At 57.3% G+C, this 19401-nt stretch overlaps 8 protein-coding genes across 8 annotated transcripts; 2 read left to right on the top strand and 6 right to left on the bottom strand.

Moving 5' to 3' along the window:
* Positions 1-1161: 1161 nt before the first annotated feature.
* TRAVEDRAFT_132096 (dynactin subunit P25) lies at positions 1162-1970 on the bottom strand (the record flags this gene model as incomplete). The annotated part of the gene is made up of 5 exons (XM_008045023.1): positions 1162-1262; positions 1324-1426; positions 1489-1627; positions 1682-1866; positions 1926-1970. The coding sequence occupies 5 exons, from the start codon at positions 1968-1970 to the stop codon at positions 1162-1164; spliced, it is 573 nt and encodes a 190-aa protein (XP_008043214.1).
* Positions 1971-2103: 133 nt separating this feature from the next.
* On the bottom strand, positions 2104-4478 carry TRAVEDRAFT_154317 (leucine carboxyl methyltransferase; the record flags this gene model as incomplete). Its single annotated transcript, XM_008045022.1, has 7 exons — positions 2104-2905; positions 2965-3036; positions 3092-3346; positions 3406-3554; positions 3617-3927; positions 3976-4111; positions 4167-4478. The coding sequence occupies 5 exons, from the start codon at positions 4476-4478 to the stop codon at positions 3193-3195; spliced, it is 1062 nt and encodes a 353-aa protein (XP_008043213.1). The 3' UTR covers positions 2104-2905; positions 2965-3036; positions 3092-3192.
* Positions 4479-4658: 180 nt separating this feature from the next.
* On the top strand, positions 4659-5485 carry TRAVEDRAFT_154314 (mitochondrial import inner membrane translocase subunit TIM22). Its single transcript, XM_008045021.1, has 4 exons — positions 4659-4877; positions 4936-5132; positions 5189-5349; positions 5408-5485. The coding sequence occupies exons 1-4, from the start codon at positions 4706-4708 to the stop codon at positions 5415-5417; spliced, it is 540 nt and encodes a 179-aa protein (XP_008043212.1). The 5' UTR covers positions 4659-4705; the 3' UTR covers positions 5418-5485.
* A 115-nt stretch (positions 5486-5600) lies between these two features.
* TRAVEDRAFT_74499 (kinase-like protein) lies at positions 5601-7257 on the bottom strand. The gene is made up of 7 exons (XM_008045020.1): positions 7115-7257; positions 7056-7064; positions 6974-7005; positions 6637-6915; positions 6224-6575; positions 5960-6166; positions 5601-5902 (listed from the first exon to the last, which is right to left on the bottom strand). The coding sequence occupies exons 1-7, from the start codon at positions 7241-7243 to the stop codon at positions 5744-5746; spliced, it is 1167 nt and encodes a 388-aa protein (XP_008043211.1). The 5' UTR covers positions 7244-7257; the 3' UTR covers positions 5601-5743.
* Positions 7258-8358: 1101 nt separating this feature from the next.
* On the bottom strand, positions 8359-9172 carry TRAVEDRAFT_76761 (short chain dehydrogenase; the record flags this gene model as incomplete). Its single annotated transcript, XM_008045019.1, has 5 exons — positions 8359-8616; positions 8672-8711; positions 8768-8874; positions 8928-9062; positions 9116-9172. Coding segments are annotated over 5 exons (597 nt in total), but the record flags the coding sequence as incomplete, so codon positions are not given.
* A 915-nt stretch (positions 9173-10087) lies between these two features.
* Positions 10088-10720, top strand: TRAVEDRAFT_132351 (uncharacterized protein; the record flags this gene model as incomplete). Its single annotated transcript, XM_008045018.1, has 2 exons — positions 10088-10447; positions 10532-10720. 2 exons carry the CDS (start codon positions 10088-10090, stop codon positions 10718-10720), a joined length of 549 nt encoding a protein of 182 aa, XP_008043209.1.
* A 1953-nt stretch (positions 10721-12673) lies between these two features.
* TRAVEDRAFT_60678 (uncharacterized protein) lies at positions 12674-15796 on the bottom strand. Its single transcript, XM_008045017.1, has 6 exons — positions 15536-15796; positions 14965-15480; positions 14412-14912; positions 14012-14359; positions 13528-13955; positions 12674-13467 (listed from the first exon to the last, which is right to left on the bottom strand). The coding sequence occupies exons 1-6, from the start codon at positions 15765-15767 to the stop codon at positions 12952-12954; spliced, it is 2541 nt and encodes an 846-aa protein (XP_008043208.1). The 5' UTR covers positions 15768-15796; the 3' UTR covers positions 12674-12951.
* A 1021-nt stretch (positions 15797-16817) lies between these two features.
* Positions 16818-19319, bottom strand: TRAVEDRAFT_52138 (uncharacterized protein; the record flags this gene model as incomplete). Its single annotated transcript, XM_008044641.1, has 18 exons — positions 16818-16867; positions 16918-17050; positions 17106-17185; positions 17241-17472; positions 17529-17563; positions 17614-17674; positions 17729-17830; positions 17887-18001; positions 18053-18129; positions 18183-18269; positions 18325-18418; positions 18474-18574; positions 18677-18806; positions 18870-18932; positions 18982-19024; positions 19079-19087; positions 19143-19175; positions 19235-19319. 18 exons carry the CDS (start codon positions 19317-19319, stop codon positions 16818-16820), a joined length of 1530 nt encoding a protein of 509 aa, XP_008042832.1.
* Positions 19320-19401: the final 82 nt, after the last annotated feature.

The raw sequence follows: 19401 nt of genomic DNA, 5'->3' as shown, positions 1-19401 counted from the left end.
TGGGCGTCTATTGGGCGTCTAACACCTCGGAATTCTCCAATTAAAAGTTGACGAATTACTGCGCACACGGCCCGCTATGGAACGGAAACATACGGATGCACTGTCAGAAAGATCATTCGTAAGCTCGTATTCTTGCCCAAGAACTCTCACTACAATTTGTCAAACGATATAACATTCGATTCAACGGCGTCGACCACTTTCCGATAATACTGTACCTGCCCGACCAATCCGGCGGGTCACAGGTCACAAGGGCCCCCGCCGCCCCGCATTTTGGCAGTTGTCCCGGGTCACAGCGGGTCCCGCCGCTCCAGGCCGTATTTTTGCGGCCGGTCACACCCCAAAATCGCTCCGCCGGCGGCCCTGCGGGGCAACCGCGCCGCTTTGTGGTACGGATGGTCACAGTCGCGGCCGGGCGCGCCGCTTTTTGCGGTCGCGCCGCTTCGGGACCCGCGGTCACACCCCAAACCCCCCGCCGGATTGGTCGGGCAGGTACAGTATTGGGAAACTTGCTTACTGCGTCACGATCGCAGATTGCGAGGCTCCAGTGCGGACTTTGGTGGCAGGAATCCACGATACGACCGGAACACCGAGTGATGCTACCCTTCTCAGGCACACGTCCTCTTGCGCAATGGGGCAGCGGAGATGATCAACGTGCGTCGGCTGACAATACATACGACAGGTGCAGGTGCACACTCACATGGACCAGTTGCTTCGCTCACACCCTTGAAAATGAGATTCACGCATTCGCCGCGTCGGAGTGGTGTGGCAGCGTATGGCGTATGGTCGGATCATAGCAGAGCGGACGACACCGTCGTCTACACAGGAAGCAGCCACGGGAGAATCGCGAGCGAGAAGCAGCCTGAAGCAGCGCGACTTCGCAGGAAGTTGCAGGGTTCAGACAGGGCCCAGCCTATGCCGCCAAAGGTCCGGTCGCTGAAACCCCGGATTTAACTAGAAGTATCATCATCCCTTCCGTGCATTGTACACTCAGCATGGTTTTCGAACATACCATCTGATTCCTGACGGCACTTTCGCGAAGGCCGTTTTGTACGGTTTCGGGATCGAACATGCTTGGGGGCTCCTGTTCAGACCGCTAAGTACACAAGTAGAGTATCAGACATACAATATGGGGTATGGTTTCTGCAAATGCATTCCCTGTAGCTACCGCTCTGCGGGCAGCGGCTGAAAGCGGGTGTAGTACTGCTTAGTTTGTGCTTCGACAATTTCGGGAGTCGACTCCGGTAGGTCTTCGACGAATCTACCTGGATGTCACAATGCAACGTTAGGGCTGGACCGTGCGTGTGGGGCGCCGCATGAGCGTACCTGGTGACCCCGCGAACAGCGCAAGCGCAGGTACAACAGTATTTGGTGGAATAACCGTGTTGTCCGCGATTTTAGCGCAGTCCTTGATGATCGTGAACTTTCCCTGCGACATGAAGCGTGTTCAGTGTGACGAACTGCGACATGGAGGGTGAGATGGAGACGCACTATGATGCAATTCTTTCCGATCTCGACATGGTTCCCAATGGTCGCCGCCTCCACGATGGAATTCGCGCCAATGTGTACATGGTCACCAATCTTCATAGGGTAGTAGTTGAAGTTTCCCCGATATGTCTTGTACGGCGGCCTACACAGAGTCTGAGCACAACAGCTCCGAGTCTCAAAAGTGGCAGTAACTCACCTCATAACGCACCCCTCGCCGACAAGACAATACCGCCCTAGGGATATCACGACCGCATGTCCAGGTCCTGTCCGTCGCAGGTCTCCCCGAATGATAGCGCCGCTCGCAATGACGGTCTTTCCGCCGAGGATGATGTTCTGGGGACCCGAGATGGTCGCCCTACGGGAGACTTTGTTCCCGGTGTCCTGTGCGCCCCCGAGTCAGCTCAAGTCCCGAACGCACGCGCTGAGTCGTATTCACCTACCGTCTCAATATACTCTGCGCGCGTGTAGTATATTGGAAGGTCCATGCTGCGTCGGGGCGAGAGCGTGGTCGAGGTCGCGGTCGCGGTCAAGCCGAGCAGACGCGCGTGCCATGACGCGCAAACGCGACTGTATGCGCGCTCCGCGTGCCGTGTCCGTCTTCGCTGTTGCCCACGATGAGGCCCGCAGGTCTCTCTTTCTTGCTCCGCCGACAAGCACCGCTCACGGCGGCGACGCTATCCCGGCGATGCCTCTCTACGCTCGTCCAGTCAAAAACGCCCTCCCTGGCCGTCGCCCTGCGCCTTAGCAGCCACGCAGCCCTCCGGCGGCGGCTCCTCGCGACCACAACAGACATCCCGGTGGGGTCCCAGGCCCACCAGAAGGCGGACGCGCCAACACAGGCCGCTGCCGACCAACCGGAGGAGGAATACCACGGACCGCTGGCGACGACCTTCCGGCGGCTGAAGATCCTCTCGCTGTCCTCGCTCACGCTCACCTTCGCGCTCACGCCCTTCATCTTCGTGCTCGAGACCACCTCGAGCGTACCGCTCGCCGGCCGCTTTGCGCTCGCCGGTATCGCGATGGCTACGAGCAGCGTCTCGACCGCGCTCGTCGCCTGGTGCGGCCGCCCGTACGTGACCACGCTGCGCTTCCTCGAGCTTGAGCGCGGCGCGGAGGGGGCGGTGGCGGAGCGCGCGCTGGAGATGACCACGCTCACGCTCGGGCTGCACAAGCGCGTGACGACGGTGTACGACACGGCGTTCCTCGTCCCGACGAGCCGCCCGTTTGCGACGTGGGAGCTCGCGGAGGCGTTCCAGCTTGCGGAGGCGGAGGTGCAGACAGCGCGCGCGGAGGGGCGCATCCCGGGGGAGGAGACCATTGCGGAGACGAAGACTGCTGAGGGAGCCGTAATTGGGAGGCGGGTGGTGAGCTGGGATGAGCACGGGGTGGGTACTTGCAAGGATATTGGGCAAGTTGTGCCGTGAGTTTTCCACTGTTCTTCTCGCGAAGAGACAGGCGCATTTTACATCGGTACCGCAGATACTTCAATGTCCACCAAGAGCTGTTGAGCAGGCCAATACGGTAGATAGAGGGGGTCACCGGAGTATTTAAGTGAGTGGTCGAAATGCTCTCCGCACTTTACCCTGACGAAAACATACGCATGTAGGATCATATAGGTTATGTTCGTCGAGCTAATTTACACGATGCCTAGTTGTGGCTTTGGACGTCCACAAGCACCGGCTGCATATGCTGCTTCTACTCCCTTGGTCACAACTCAATCTTCTTCCTGAGACTCCACTCTTGCCACCTCGCCTTCAGTTTGCCAGCATCAGGCGGTAGCTTCGCTCCCCACGTAATTGCGTAGTGCGCGAGCACAAGCTCGAGCTCCTCGATTTCGTCCAGCATCTCCAGCTCGGATATTCTACCACATCCCTGTAAGCTCTGCGGTAATCTCTGAGGTGATGAGGCGCATGCACGCACCGCTCCAATTCACTGGGGGCAATGTATTCGCGCCGAAGATCTTTCAGCGTGACTGCTCGCGCGAGTTCCCACCCATGCTGTAAAAACCGTGTGGGCAGCGACTCAAATGTTGAGTACGGCTCCGCCCCGGGTAGGGTGACATTCCGTGCCTGGTTCGTGTCAACTTGGCCTGACATACGCGCATGCGCGGATGAACCAGCGACAGACGAACCTTCAAATTGTTCACCATGACCTTCCCGAACGGACCGTGCAGCGCAAACATCTCGTACACAACGCATCCCAGGGGAGCTGTGCCACCGGGAGCGGCGAAATAGTCGGTGAACCAGTCAACTACAGCGCCGGAGGCAGCGGGCGTCATGTAGGCCAAAACACATTCGAAGATCATCAGGGTGGGGAGAGAGGGCGAAAGCAGAGGTGTGGTCCCCGCCGCTAAGAGGGGCGCCAGAAATTCCGTAGGAGGCCTCCGTAAATCCCCAGAGAGCAGGTTATACACCGGTGAGTGCAGCGTGGTACCTCCGCTACCTTTGGCGGGATGAGTAACGAGGAGGTACAACGGGCGGGCGAACTCACCTAGAGAGACTTCCTCTGGCTTGCCGAGCGACGCGCTGAGCTCCCTGCTCTTCCTGATCGCCATTGCTTTCTTCGTAGTGATCTCCGGAAAGTCAATTTCAATGTATCGTGCTAGGTTATCACGCCTAGGACCAGTCTGCCTGAATTCGCCCGTTCAGAGACGCGTTTAATGATGGGCAAGTTCTACGCACCGCGATCCTCCAGAAGCGTGTGTCGCTCCCCGCGCCCATGCTCACGATCTGGCATTTGGTGCCTTCCTGCTGAGATAGCGCGAGCCACCCATCCACCAGTTCATCGAGGGCCTCGGATCGCACATATGTTCCGATATTGATGAGCGGTGGTCGAGCCTGTTGGAGATGTGCGCGCGGCACGAGCGGCGTGATGAAAGGATCCGTCAGATACCCTTTCCGGACGGCAGAGAGTCGTGCGAGAGCAGCGTCGTTGTCCGTTGCACGTATGGCAGCATCGCCTTCTGGTAAGCGTTGTTGTTGTGGAGGAAACATGACGGTCGAGAGCAAGAATTCATCTCGTCCAAACCTCGCCACAGATCAATCTAAGGTCGTACGCCACAACGGCCCGCCCAGCCGGCTGCCCAAGATTTCCGTTTACGGTGCTTAGTCAGCAGAAATATGGGCGCAAGCGTGCCGCGCTAGCTTCGGCTCGCGAGCACAGCGGCTTGCTCACCACCCTCTCCGACGTCTCTGCCAGCGACCCCTGCTGCGCTCGCGCCATGAACAACCTACCGCTGGTCGCCCCGGTATTCCCCGCAGGAAAGGAGCCGCTGCCACCAGGCATCAGCGATGAAGACCGGGACAACTACCTGCAGGCGAAGAAGTACCAGGACTACATGACGGTGGGCATGGAGTCGTGTGTTGCGAAGACCATCATCGCAGGTGGTGGAGGTGCGTTTAGCTGCCAGCTCACGAGCACGTCACGTTGCTGACTGTCGCCCTGTTCTAGGTTTCGTGATCGGCGCGTTCTTCTCGCTCATGAGCTCCTCGTTCGCGTATGAGGATCCGCTACTACGGCAGAACCTCAGCACGCAGCAGAAGGCACGCGAGATCTTCAAGGAGATGGGCCGGGGAATGTACAAGAGCGGAAAGGGTTTTGGTAAGGTCGGCGCGCTCTTCGCAGGCATCGAGTGTGTGATCGAGTCGGTGAGTACTTGCTTTGCCGTTCGTATGCTTCACGACGTGACTGATGCCGCTGGTAGTATCGAGCGCGAAACGACATGGTGAACCCCGTTGCCGCGGGCTTTGTTGCTGGTGGCATCCTCGCACGGAATTCGGGGCCAAAAGCGGTCGTCGGTGGTGGTCTGGCGTTTGCTGCCTTCTCCGCTGCTATTGACCTGTTTCTTAGACGAGAGACCGCTGAGTGAGTTTCACCGTGATCTGTGTGCCGGACGCAATTTCTGACCTCCTTCGGCGTTCAGTGATGATTGATTTAGACACGGGACGCATAACTTATTCTTGTATAATACCGACACCTAATCCACCTGGCACTCCTCCGCATTCTCGCTGGACAAACTCAACAGGTTTAAGAGGGCTACTAGGTTGAAATATCTACAGCGGTAAAGACTAGATACGATCCCTGTGCACGTTCGCAGTGGCTCCGAATCCATGGAGGGAGTAACTCTCTTGTTGCCAAAGTCACAAACAATTCCCCATACATCCAATCCGGTGAGTAGTAGTATATGTACAGTGGTAACTGCAGGTTTCGGGATGATCCGCAATAGTCAAGATGCGCCCAGTCAGATATTGACCCTAAATCAGAGCTTCGCCTTCGTTCCTGCAACTCCGGCCTCGACGAGGGTGCTGTACGCCAGCTGGCCCATCAGCGGGAACCCCTTCACGTACAGGTGTGCCTTCTCCGAGCTCGCCTGTCGCCGCGCATAGCGGGCCGCAATACCCTGCATGATGATCGCGCTCTGCAAAGGTTGGGTGAGTCGTGATCATCCGACGCAATATACGAGCCTGTGACTAACCCGGAAGAGCATCCAACTCCTTGCAAAGACTATCTCAGGGATGGGATACGGCTGGTGGGTAACCCGGCAGTACTCGCGCTCGAGCACGTCGAGCGCAATAGGTGCTTCCGCATCGTTATTCTTGAACGCAATAGCAAGCGTGACGCCTTCGGGGAACGCCTGCTTGCTAATCGACCACGGCTGGGTGAAGTTCGCCAAGTCCGCGAGCTACACAGTTGCCCAGTCAGAATAAAAGCCCCTTGCAGACGCTTTACTCGCACGTACCGGGCTTCCAAGAGTACACAATTCCCAGTCGAGAATGCCAATGACGCGGCTGTCTGTGGGGTGGAACACGAGGTTGTCGAGCTTGTAATCCCCATGCACGACGCGCAGCCCCGTCTTGCGCTCGTCGGGCAGGTTCGTCTTGTACCACGCGACCATCTCGTCAAACCGCGGGATCTCGCCGGTAGGCTGATTCGTTTCGACGTCGACCGCCTCGGCCTGCGCCTGCGACACGCGCGCGAGTGCTTTGATCTGCCGCGGGAAGTAGGGCGTGTTGGGTGCGAAAGTCGAAAGCCCGATCTCCGCGGGAACAAGCTGCGACAGCGCGCCGAGCACGCGCACCGCGTCCAACCAGCTGCGGGTACAAGGAAGCTCACCGTCATAGCTCCAAGCGAATAAGCAGGCGGAGGACGCACCATTCGCGCCGTGTCTGTGCGGACACCTCGCCCATGCGCGGGTCGGTGAATATCCGCCCGTCAAGGAACTCCATGATGTAGAAGGGCGTGCCGACCACGCTCACGTCTTCACAGAGCACGATGGGCTCAGGGATGGGCACTCTCTTGTCTGCGCTTGTGGAGGGCTTCGTGTTGTGCGTGTGCAGCGCGCGGAGCATCGTGTACTCGCGCTCGACCTGGTGCGCGGTCTTGGAGAGAAGCTGGCCCGCAGGCTTCTTCCGCAAGACGAAGCGCGTGGAGCTGTAGAAACGCGAGTTCAGTACAGCGGTCGCATAGGAGGTGGCATGGTCTCGCGCACCTAGCATCTGTGAGAAAGTATGTGGGGTTCGACTGCGACCTGTTCAGTCAATGTGTTGCATGCCGACAACATGCCCACAGACCTGTCCGAACTGCACTAACGTCAGCGTGCTGGACACCCCTGAGCCAACTCTCCACGCACCTTGAACTGCTTGATGTCCACGGGCGCCTTGACTGCAGGAACATGCGCCGCGAGGTACGCATTCAACTTCGCAGCGTCGATGTTCGCGCGGACCTCACCGTACTCGCCACCAATCTTCGAGGTCGACATGGTTGAGGGACAAGAGTGCGGGGGTGGCGGCCGGGGTAATGGTCGCGGTGGATTACCCGTCCGCCGGGGACCGTCGCTGCCGGTCGCGGCGTCAACAACGGACTTCACATGATTCAGCAACTTGGTCCTCTTCCGCCACCATCGCTCTGCTCAGACCGGGGATTTTGTCTATACCACAGCTACGACGCCGGAGTTCCCTTTGGCGACTTTAACCTGGCTCTATGCGCGTGCGCACTTACCTGGACTCCTGGCGAATTTGAGCTACCTCGGTTTGTTTTCCAGAACACCTTGGCATTGCATCTTGTTGTTCTTCTCCAGGGATATCGCGACGGGACAGCGATACCGAGGGGTGGGGGGCATGCACATCAGGCGGATACTCAGTGGCAGAAGGCAAACCGCAAACCGGCCAAAACGCTCCCCTTCAACCTTTTTTCACACCCCCATGTCCAAAGCTACTTATCTTCCCCATCCTATCCAGCGTACATTTCAGCAAAAATGTATCCTTACGCAAAAGGTGTGTCGTGCTTTATGTCGGTATAATTTCGTTCGCTGCGTCCAGCGGCACCATCCCCTCCGCATATCTAAGATAAAACAATGTTCCAGAGCATTTTCTCAGCTGCACAACAACTTGGAACGACTCCATGCTATGCACCCACCTGTGGATACTCGATTAGGTGGTGTACTGCTGGACTGTGGTCTGCGAGCAGCATAGTAAGCAGGTACCGTGTATGTCAATCGCTTGGCGACAATGGATCTGATACAACATCAAGTGTTACATTCGTTACAGTCAACTATAGATGATATCGCAGGCTACATCCAAAATGCTTTATACAGCTGCGCCTCTGAGCTTCTTAAACAAAGCTGGGGCCGTTGTGCGCAAGGAAGCGGCCGTTGTCCTCCAACTTCAGCCCGTCGATGACCAGCAGCTGCTGGCGTACGGACGACTCAGGGCTCTCCAGAACAACGCGCGTGCCAGCCGACTTGAAATCGTCCGCCGCCTTCGCCATGTTATCCTGAGCCGCGGCATCACCTGCAAGGTCCCCAGCGGTATATTCAGCACATTCCAATTGACTTAGCCGCGAACAGCAGGAAACGGACACACCCATAGTGCCGGATGTATCCACGAGGCCGGGGGTCAGGGTGACGACCACAAACCCTTCGTCCTTGAGCTCTAGGGCCCACTTGGTTGCGACCATCACGGCGGCGGCCTTCGTCGCGCAGTACGCGACCATGTTCTTTATGCCTACGGTCAACACGGCCTTGGGGTCTCCGCCTCCGGTGCCGATCACAATGATCTTCTTCGTCGGGCCTGCGCGCAGGAGCGGCACGAAGGGGGTGACGCTGTGGACGACCCCGAGCGTGTTGACTCTGAACTGTTCACAGTTGAGCGTCGTCAACTTGCACGACTAGGGGGCGGGAGGAACGTACGGCATCCATCAAGTCCGCGTCGAGCTCGTCCATGCTGGGACTGAAGACACAATGGGTAGTACCATCTACCACGGCAGGGCAGATTATCTTGCTCACTAGTCGTAGAAACCGTGGAACACGGTCTTCTGGTCTGTCTTAGCGGCATTGTGGATGAGGTAGTCCAGCTTCCCGTCGTTGAGCGATGCGACTTCTTCTGCGGCACGCTGTCAATGAGAACACGGTCAAACGCGCCCATCGTTCGTGCACCATCCCATACCTGCATGGACTTGTAGTCCACGATATCACCTTCCACAACGTGGACGTTGTTCATGTTCGTGATAGCTGCCTGCAGGTGTGTGCTCCTCTGCTTGTTGCGCACAACGGCGAAGACCGTGGCGTCCGCCCGGGCGGCCTTCAAAATACCGTTCAGACAACAGCGAGCGGCACCCCAAGCCCAAAACGCACCAGCTGGCGCACGTATTCCAGGCCGATACCGCGAGAGGCACCGATGATGGCGTAGGAGACAGGCATTTGTTCCAAAGTTGAGAGAGGGGGTTGGTTGGTGTTGTTCTGGTCAGTTCGCATTTAACTCCCGCCTTTTATACGTTGCTGGCCTTCGCTCAAGTGTTCTCCTTCTCTCAGAGATGGCTGGCCCATAGGCAAATGAGTGCTCGTCATGAGCCTCAGGCCTCGGAGTCGTGTGCGACCAACACCCGTGATGGTCGAGCGGGAGGCTTAGCGCTCAGCGGCCGTCCTACGCGCGGCTGGGCGGCTGCGACTGATACCTATGCTATCGCCGATAGCGTCGCTTTTAAGCTAATAGGGATCGTCCGTAGGGAATAGAGGCGATAGCGCGGGCCCGAGACCATCTGGACATTCAGGCAATGGTACAATGCACCCAGGCCACCGTGGACCCCAGGCCGAACTCTTAGTTTCGCGGATTGATCGAGGTCCGGTCAACGAAGACTCGGATAACTCACTAGCAAATGAAGTGACTGCGAGCGGAAAGAGCCATTGTTTGCGCTTGGTTGGATCACGATGAGGTGGACTTGTGTGCTCTTGTGGTGCGTGAGCCCTTTTTTCACTCCTAGGCTGTCGTCGCACGGGGAGATCGCTCACTCAGGCTAGCACATGCGGCAGGAGGCTTTGGCCTGCCAGCTGTACTGGGCACGGCGTAGCCTGAGGACATCATGCCGCGACTTCGGCCTACCGCGGCTCAGATGAATGTCAGTCACAGCACAGGCCTAGTTCTCGGAATACTCGGTAAGTACCCACGGTCATGCCAGGTTGTTTAAGTTCATACGACGCTCTTCATCGATTTCGCAGTGCATTCCCAGGCCGATCTATGATATGATCACGGTGAGTTGTATGGAATGCCTGCTTGTCCTCTCGCTACCACTGGCTTCTGGCTTGTGCTGATACTTTCCTCTCAGGACTATGGGACAACGGCACCAGGTGTTCCTCATCGCCCGTGTTCGCCCTAAACACGGTGATCCCGCATATCGATGCATAGCGGCCTTCCATCACCAATGGTGTTACGGCAGCCTCCCCCTGAGTGCCATGTACCGTTTCTTCCGACTCGTAACGCGGCCGGAAAACGCAGCGATCTTACGCGAGGAGCTGCGCGAGATGGACGGAAAGTACGGAAATGCGCACCAGGAGAGCGACCCGGTGCCCAGGGCCCCTTGTCCGTACGGCGTCTCGCTTCTAGCGACTGCTTGGACGACGGACCTCCCCGACATCACGTCCAGTGCCAACAGCGTGACAACCATGTCTCGAGGCTCCCACTACGACGGCGTAACTTTGCGACATGGTGTGCTGGATGCCAACATGCCAGGGTGCTGGGTCGGCCGTGAGTTTTAAGCACCGCTGGCCGCGCAGACCCTCATTTCCTGCGTAGATAACGCCGACGGAATCTCTATAATCGATGTGACCGACCCACTACGGCCGGCCTACTGTTTCATGACAGGCTTTCGCCCGCTGTCCGCATATGAGTATCTTCAAAAGTTTTATGGCTTACGAGGCAAGTATACCATCACTGGCCATATGAATCCAAATAACGCTTCATAGTCCTGAATGACGCGGACCAAATCCTCCAATATTCCCTTGACATCCTTCGTTTATGTGGCATCCCACTCGTTGAGGCACACGTATTGAAGGAGGCTTGGCCGCGTGAGAGTTTCAAGCGTAGGACGCCTGACCAAGATCACGTAGTCGTTCCCCAAGCCTACATCCCGTTATTATCCGAAGGCTCTCGGTACACTATCAGGGCCGGGTCAACAGCAATAGACCGTCTGATAGACGACCCAGACGATGATGAGCCCCGAAAGTGGCACGCTTCTGTGAAATCTGCGGGACTTCCAATGTTGGGTGCAACAGACCTGAAGCTGAAAACGTATCTACTCCGACATCCGTTCGTCTTCAACTTCAAATTCGTCTTCAAACCAATGCCCTGGTCGGATGGGATGGAGCCCTTCTTCGAACTGCTGTCCGAATTCGATGTGGAAAATGCATCGGACAAGGAGCAGGCCCTATTCATATTCGCTAGGGAGGACATAAGAGCCTACCTCAGACAGCTCTCCCCCTTTCCGGAAGACTACTTGGATTCCCTCCTGAAGTTGATGGCCATTACCGGAGACCACTTCGCAGACCTCTCCGGATACGACCTCTCGGCTGCTCAAATCATACACTTCGCCTCTCGCTGTCTTGGCATGGACTCTCTGGATATATCTCAAAACCCGCACGTCGTCCTCAGCGACATCCCCACCATCTTCATCGCAGCCCCTCATCTCCGCCGCCTGAATGTGTGCGACTGTGACGCAATCGATGGCCAGGCCCTGCTCGACCTCGTGCGCACTCAGCCGTCGCTGTTCCTCACGGTCGAAGCTATCATTCACCCCGCCTTCCTCACGATCGTCAAGCCGCCCGACTTCCCAATCGCATTCACGTTCATGTGCGCCTGCGAAGAAGACATCAACGGAGTGGGCCTTCCGCTCTTCACTCCGACCCAGGTTCTGCAGGCGCTGTGCCAGATACTTCCGCCGGTATGGCATTCTAGCGAGAGCCAATTTTCGGCAATGGGTGGCGCCGACACGCCGCTACAGTCTTTGATAGGGCCGGATCCCCGGTTTTGGCAGACGAACGTACCGGGCTCCCTCTGCTTGTCGTCGTCCATGTTGACGCTCGCCGTCTTCAGCAGCGGCTCTCGCCCTCCCGACCAGTCCTGGTCAGACCGCGCTGTCATCGGTGTGCCACTGCACCCGTATCCTTCCGTGTCCGCCCGCCCCGAAGGCAGCTGGGCCTTCTACTTGGACTCGAGTCGCACAGAAACAGTCGGCCACACGACGTGGACGTTCGTACACTATGGCCCGGACGACGACTTAGATGCGGAGCATGTGAACGCGTTCGCAAGGAGTTTTTGCCTTTCAAAGCCCCGCTTCTATCCCGGGATGGTGCCGTTCTGTATTGATCCACACCTCAAACGGCAAGGCAAGACCTACGACCTCCGCGGGTTCCTGCGCTGCATGGCTGAGGAAGGCCGGCCGCTACCGCCGGAGGAGCTTGTCGAACAGCTCGAATGTTTGCTGTACTCGCAGCACGGCGGGCAACTCGTCCGCCTGCCCACGCAGGACGCGGATGTGCCGACGGCGTTGACGGTGATACCGCCTGTGCCCCTTGACTGTCACGAGAGGGAAGATGTATTCACCCGGAGAATGTATGCGCTGGAGTCGGAAGTGCACCCGAGAGCCCGCTACTGGACCGACCGTATTGTGAATGCACGCGCTGCTTGATGTCAATGTCGGAGTTGTAGTTGCTACGGTTTGCGTTCCATGGTGTGCTCTCTGGCGATGTCTTTCCCTCGTGGACAGAGCACACATCGCCTAGCTATAAAGGAGAGACCAGGTCGGATGAAGAAAATATGGCGTGTTAGATGGTGATGTCCCGCCGTGTGACCTCCCGCCCGCATACATAATGCAACACATCGAAAAAATTGCGGAACACGTCCTCGAGCGTACTAGCAGATCACATCTACTTCTATTAGGCTACTCGAATACACGTAGGATACACAGAGCTGGCTTCGTATGGCTATCATAACGTCATATCTCTAGCAAGTATGCATAAGCGATCACTACCGGTCCAACAGGCCTAGGATGAAAATGAAGAAATAAAATTAAAAGATACTCACGCGCACCCAAACCCCACCGAAGCGCACGAAGTCCTAGATTCCCCTGTACAACCACCCATATTACAACATCACGTCCTTATACTTCCCTTTCGCTTTCACTTCCACTGAACCGCCTTCAGTGCGACGCGTTCGACGACGGCGCGTGCGCACCCACGACGCCCTCGACCGCAGCCGCATACGACGGCGGCGCCTCGCCCTCCTCGCTCACTTCGCCCGCGATGAGCTGCTCAAACAGCTCCGTCGTCTGGCGTTCCAGCGAGTGCCGGCGCGAGAGTGGCGGGCTCACCGTCGCCGCGACCGCCGCTCCACCCGGGCCCCCGATGGGGCTCTGCGCGCCGCTCGGTAGGGAGTCGTCCGAGAGCCCGGACTCCCTGCGCTGTAGAACGCCGGGAGACGGCGCAGCGCCGGAGAGGGAGTTGGTGGTCGAGGGGTGGGCAGACATAGATGGCGACCGGATGGGCGTGTGAGAGCCGTCACGTAGGTGGGCGGGAGAGACGACGATTGGTGCCGCGCTGACGTGGATGTCGCCGTCGGTGAGGATGCTGAGGGTGGGGTGGTGGGCCAGCGCAGTTGCGGGATCGGGGAGCTGAGAGTACGGTGGAAGGGATATATAGTCGGGGTTGCACAGGTGCTAGAGACATCCGTCAGCACATTTGCCCTTACGTCTAGTGGGGAGGTAGAAAAGACTCACGGAGAGGATATGCACTGGAGTCTGGACGACAATATCAAACAGCTTCCGCTTGCCCGTCTGCGGGTCAACTGCGCAGTCGTCACCGCGCTCCACGCGGAAGATAATCTTCAGCATATGCGAAACCGAGATGTTGCTCCGCTTGTTCTTGTTCGTCGTGTGGAGCGACTCTCCCGTCTTCGGTAGCTGCAGGTTCTTGCGGATCGTCCAGGGACCGGGGCCCATGAGGTTGGACACCACCTGCCCGAGGTCGTCGCTCGGGTCGATGATGTCAATGAGCGGTGACTGCCTAAAGGCATCCGGGTCGTCGGAAAGGAGTGGAAGGATAGGCGGCCCATCCTTCTTAGCGTACTTCAATGCGAGTAAAGAGTTTCTAATGATAGGGTCCGTGCGCGATATGCGCTTGAACTGTGTCCAGTAGTCCACTCGCTCTGTCGGTGCAAATATATAAGATGACAGAGCAAGCTGAAGACGCGTGAGGTCGCACCTTCGATGAGGACAGAAACTCGATGAATCTTCATCTTTGTCCATGGCATGAATGTGATGCTGATAGGCATCGTGCCACCGAGGGGGAAACTGCGGCCGGAAATCGCGATGAGGTACTGCATCTGCGTGTCCCATTGTCGTTCTACGATGATGCTCTCGGACTCCTCCGTCTCATCTTCACACGGCGTTGTGACGACGGTGAGATCGTGAGAAGTTTGGAGTTTGGCTTTGAACGCGCCTGGCCGATGTACTACGGCCTTGAGCTTCCATTGTACCGAGCCATAGTCGACGTGCAGAGTTGGAGGCGAATTCGCAGGAATGGCGAAGGATACAGGATATGTATATACACCTGCCAATGGTGTCAGGACGTGGTTGTAGCCATCCGAATGTGCAAGCCATACCTCTGCGAAATTCCTTCCAACCGTCACCATGTTCTCGTCCATCGTCCACATCGAAACCGAGAGCCTCGCCTACTCTGCCGAGGGCCGACAGTTCCTTGAGAATTGGCTTCTCCGGCTCTTCCAAGATGACACGGTCGCGCGCCCGACCACGAGGAGGAGTAACCTCGCCGTGATGAGCCTCGCGCTCGATAAGGGGAGACTTCGAGCGTACGCGGTCCTTCATCGCCTCTAGCAAAGCGCTCGCGAAGGTGAACGGTTTGTTCTTCCGCCCTCTGTCATCCCCATCCGCTTCTCTCTGCCTTGATGGTGTACGCGAGCCAGCACCGCGTACCGGCGGTTGGGAGGGCATGCGTTGCGGAAGCTGTGACGCGCTGCTTCCGGCCTGGAACTCGCGATCGTCGTCAAAACTGACGCGACGGGAGTCAGGCGGGCGAGACAGGATGCTCGCAGATGATCCGGCACCGGTTCGCGATTGTGAACGCGTGCGATCATATGCAAAGCCTGGCTTACACGGCTCAGTGTCAGACACCATGCTCAGGGAAGGTGCACTCACTGTGGTAGTGGTGGTGCTCTCCTTCGAGCTCTGTTTGGAACGCACGCCGCAAGTCATCGAGACTCCGCGCGGGAGACTCGTCGAACGTCCCAAACGGTGAACGTTGCATAACCGTTGTCGTAGGGCTCAAATGCGGAGTTGCTTCGGGAGAATATGTGGGCGTATACGGCGGAGTAAGAGGTAGATTCGCGGGCAGCTCGGCATTTTGACGATGCGAAACGAAGGTACGTTGGAAGTGGGTCTGGTCGACGCTCATGTATCGCCTGTGATTCCGGTTCTGATCCATAGTGTGGGGGTATGGAGACCTGCCGCGGTCTTCCTCGGTTTGTCCGTCCCGCTGAACATAGCTGGACCGTTCGGAGTGATCTTCGTCTTCGTGCTCTAAAGACAAGCCGGGCCCGACCGAAAGGTTACGGCGAGACCCTGCTCCAGGAGTTTGACCGGCGCGGAAGAAGACATATGATTGGGAGTAGATCTCATGTTCCTCCGTTATCTCTATCCTGCGTGCACCAACGCCTGGAAGAAGTTCAGGGCGGATCCGATAGTTAATGGAAATGATGTCACTGCTCACCTTCAGGCCATGCCGTCACCGTCTTCCCAACCAGTTCTATCTCGATGCTGGTAATCCTCGTCGGTTTGGCCAGATTGAGGACGAGCAGGCCTCGAACCATGCCCGGCGGCGCATCGGCCTGAAGGTTTCTTTGTCGGCCGGTGGCATCTCCCGCGCGCAGGAAGACCACAGACTCAGCGAGGCGGATGTCGAGCGAGTTCTTGTGCGGATGCGCCTTCAGTACGGTGGGCATGGATAACGTGAGGGTGGGGGATGTCGTGGTCTGCGCGAGAGAGAGCGGGGAGGACGTCGCCCGCGAAGGTCCTCTAGGCCGATCGAGACTTGTATTCAGTTTCGATTTTTCCGGCACGGTTCGTCCGGAGCATGCGGGTTGCCCGAAATTTAGGGTTAAAGACCTTCCTTATTCGGCATGATCCGGCGGCAATTCAGCTGTGCCTGGCCAGATCTCCGATCCGGGTGGGTCCTCTCTTCGACATCCTCCTCCGCCTTTCGTCTTGAGTACGTACTTGACCACGTTTTGTTCACGACCCATCCCAGGACATACGAGAGAGTGAGCAGATGTTTACTCACCTTTCCTCTTTGTTCCTAAACTCGCCACACCAATATCGCCCTTCCGTCGTCAGAATTCCCGAAACCCCGCATTGCAATCGAATTTGAATACGGGCGCCACGGAGGCAACTCACCGTCGTTGCCCGTCGTACGCGTATTTTCCACAGGCGCGGAGCAAGGAGACTTCCGGCTGCCACGGGCGCTCCAGAGTGGATGTATGCGGCGCACGTTTGACCCTTGCTCCGTCATGGGTGAACTCGGCACCCACACGTTGGAAGTTTTCGGGAAGGGGCGGCGAAGAGGAGGCCCCAGGTCTGGGCAGTAGTATGTAGTGCGGAAGAGTACGGATACGAAGCTGGCAGACGGGGTAGAGCCACACAGGTGAGGGGGGGGGGTAAAGCAAGGGTGCAGGATTGAGAGACTTTTCACAAAGCCAGTTCATATACTTCTTCATTCGCAGCGAAACCGAAGAGGGTGATATCGAGAAGGTGAAGAGCAGAGAAGGTTGGAGAAAGAAAGTCTATTCGGGTGTCCGCTACATCGAAGCAATGTCACCATGGCGTGGACGCAGATAGTGCCAAGAACCACTAAATCCCCTCCGAGAAGCACAGAGTCTCTCAGCTAGGTCTGCCCAAGGCCTTGTATGTCGTAAAATCATGAGCAGCCATATATACGTACACATCCAAGCCAAACTCGCACGAAGATCTATAGCGACCTAAACATCCCATCCCGCTCAAATCTTCGACTTGACCTCCCGCAGGCGAGCGTGCTGCATGCCCTCGTCTGCATACCATCAGTATCAAGAAGCCAAAGACACACAGCAAGATACTCACAGTTGGAGTCGTACAGTCTGTCACCCGGGACAGCGACGACGTGCGAATGCAGTGAGGAGGCGTCGACCATTGCAGGAATGATCTCCTTCAGGTTGCGCGCACCAAGCAGGCGCATGTTCATCTCGAACTCGTCCTAGCCGCCAGGGTAAGTATATGTGCGGTTCGACAAGTCCAGCAATGCGACTTACTTCCAGAATGTCCAGCGCATGGTCCACACCCTCAAAGCCATACGATGAGAACGCGTAGAGGAATGGCCGCCCGACGCCGACTATCACAAACAGCTTAGCCACCTTGACTGCAACAGCGCACGGCGGAGCACCCACCTGCAGTCGCCCCGAGCGCAACGGCCTTGAGGACGTCGTTCGCACGGCGGACGCCTCCGTCGACGAACAGCTGGAACTTCTCGTTCGGGAACTTGAGTCCACGCTGCTTCCCGAGCTCGCGCGTGACCTCCGTGAGCACCTCAACACCAGAACGCGAGAAGTCCAGCTGCCGCCCGCCGTGGTTGGAGAGGACGACGCCAGCGAGACCCGCATCGTAGGCTTGGAGCGCGTCCTGAGGGAGTTTTAGTGAGTAAAGGGCAGGATATATGCGCGGGTTGGCGGGCGTACCTCCCAGCACTGAACACCCTTGAGGATGAGGGGCACTGCGGGACTGGGTCAGTACGGAAATCGAGGCTCGAGAAGACGTACGCACTCTTCGTGATGCTCTGGAACCAAGGAATGTCTTTCCAGTCCAGGCCGGGGTCAATGAACGACTTGATTGGACGTTACTATGCATATATGCGGGAAAATGATAGTGAAAAACATACGCTGATAGCACGCGCAGCGCCCTGTGAGCGGTCGACCTTGTCCTGCTGCTTGTTCTCCGTGACTTCCGCCGGGTCCTCCGCGTCAAATTTCTGGCGCATGTCCTGCATCGGGTGGTCAGAAAGCGTTCAGTGATACTAAACTGAGACGTTTGGCATACCTTCTCGCGGCGACCGAGTTGAGGGGCGTCGACGGTGATAAAAAGGGCCTTGATGCCGCGCTTCTCCGCATGTTGCACAAACTTCTTGGTAATCTCGCGTTCCTTGTTGACATATCTACGTATGTCGTCAAACAACAGCGTGGAGTGAAGTTACACGAGCACTCACAGCTGGAGGAATTGCACTTGGCCAGGTTTCGCGTTATCCACGATTTCGTCAAAGGAACATGACGCAAGGGTCGGGATCTGGACGCGCGCTCAGCCAGTGTTACCAGAGGGGTGGCAAGTAGTATATGTACCATTTGGATGATGCCGTGCTTCGCCGCGGCCCTGGTCAGGTTCAGCTCGCCATCAGGATGGCCTAACTTCCCTAACGCGGTTGCCGACTATTTGCGCGCGCATTCAGTGACGACGTACATGAGCTTCGTCATTGCGACTTACGATATACAGAGGCAGCTTGGTATCGTATCCAAGAATCTTCGTCGCAAAGTCCACGTTCGTGACATCTCGTAGGATGCGCGGCCGCCACCATATCCTATGCCGCACCAGTCAGCCCAAGGTTATCCCCCAACATGAGCCAGGCGACTCACCTGTGGTAAGCGCTGTGGTTCTCCCTGTTCGTAATCTCGTCTTCCGCTGCAGAGCTGTAGTACGCCCACGCCTTCTCTGGCATCACCTCGCGCGCGATAGCCTGGCCAAACGAAATACGCGCACGCGATTGGTCCGTCAGTCAGCCAATCACGCCGCGCGAATTTCCCGAGTGCGGGGAAGGGCGCCAGGGACGGATGCGCACCTCGAAGTCGTGCAGGTTGAGGATCTCGGAGAGTGGTGGGCGGTTCGCCATCCGCTCCAGGCGCGCCTTCTCCTGGTCGGTAACCTTGACCTCGACTTTGAGGACGGTTTCGGGGTCGACAGCGCCGAGGCTGTAAGAAAATGTTGAGCGTGTAGGTAGCTGCCCCAGACACAGTACGGCATATGGCGCTTACTGCTTCTCTTTGGGGAGGTGTGTTTCGATAGCATCTGGCGGGTGGATAGGGTCGTATTCCGCACTGAGAACATATGAGTTCGAGTATCTCCCAAGCCGCAGATGTAACTCACGTTGCGTCCTTCCCCGCGTACTTCAGAATAATCTTGCTTCCACCTGGGCACAGTGAGTGGGCCTAGTTGTATACACTATGCCGTTGACATGGCTCACCAGGGTGATCTAGTAAGAAGATTTGTCAGTCTGCTCTCACACTGTATGCATGCATGGAGCTCACCATCCAAGAAGTCCGTCACATCGTATACCTTGCCTGTTTGGTCGTAAGCCCTCTTTGCGCCGTTGAATACTCATCAATAGAGGACCACGCACCGTGGACAATGATCCAGCAGCTTTCGCGCGAGTTGTGTTGCGCAACCTCCTTCCCAGATACGACCTTTCCTTGTGAGCTTGCCATTTTACAGCTGTGAGCAGTCTGCTGCTCTCCGGACGTCCAAGCAACCAAGAAGAGCAAGAGAGAAGAGGAGGTGGTGATAACC

This window comes from Trametes versicolor (genome assembly GCF_000271585.1).
Source record: "Trametes versicolor FP-101664 SS1 unplaced genomic scaffold TRAVEscaffold_11, whole genome shotgun sequence".
In the NCBI taxonomy this organism is placed as follows: domain Eukaryota; kingdom Fungi; phylum Basidiomycota; class Agaricomycetes; order Polyporales; family Polyporaceae; genus Trametes; species Trametes versicolor.
Note: the sequence above shows the minus strand (reverse complement) of the source record. Positions and strands in the feature narration are given on the sequence as shown.

What these genes read in the sequence shown, in the direction of transcription:
- TRAVEDRAFT_154314 (XM_008045021.1), top strand. Translation starts at nt 4,706, where the DNA reads ATGAACAACCTACCGCTGGTCGCCCCGGTATTCCCCGCAGGAAAGGAG. An exon ending in CATCATCGCAGGTGGTGGAG is followed by an intron (nt 4,878 to 4,935) that starts GTGCGTTTAGCT and finishes GCCCTGTTCTAG; the next exon opens with GTTTCGTGATCGGCGCGTTC. An exon ending in TCGAGTGTGTGATCGAGTCG is followed by an intron (nt 5,133 to 5,188) that starts GTGAGTACTTGC and finishes TGCCGCTGGTAG; the next exon opens with TATCGAGCGCGAAACGACAT.
- TRAVEDRAFT_74499 (XM_008045020.1), bottom strand. Translation starts at nt 7,243, where the DNA reads ATGTCGACCTCGAAGATTGGTGGCGAGTACGGTGAGGTCCGCGCGAAC. An exon ending in GCACAGACACGGCGCGAATG is followed by an intron (nt 6,576 to 6,636) that starts GTGCGTCCTCCG and finishes TTGTACCCGCAG; the next exon opens with CTGGTTGGACGCGGTGCGCG. An exon ending in TGTGTACTCTTGGAAGCCCG is followed by an intron (nt 6,167 to 6,223) that starts GTACGTGCGAGT and finishes GCAACTGTGTAG; the next exon opens with CTCGCGGACTTGGCGAACTT.
- TRAVEDRAFT_60678 (XM_008045017.1), bottom strand. Translation starts at nt 15,767, where the DNA reads ATGCCCACCGTACTGAAGGCGCATCCGCACAAGAACTCGCTCGACATC. An exon ending in GGTGACGGCATGGCCTGAAG is followed by an intron (nt 15,481 to 15,535) that starts GTGAGCAGTGAC and finishes AACTTCTTCCAG; the next exon opens with GCGTTGGTGCACGCAGGATA. An exon ending in CTCCAGTGCATATCCTCTCC is followed by an intron (nt 13,468 to 13,527) that starts GTGAGTCTTTTC and finishes GGATGTCTCTAG; the next exon opens with CACCTGTGCAACCCCGACTA.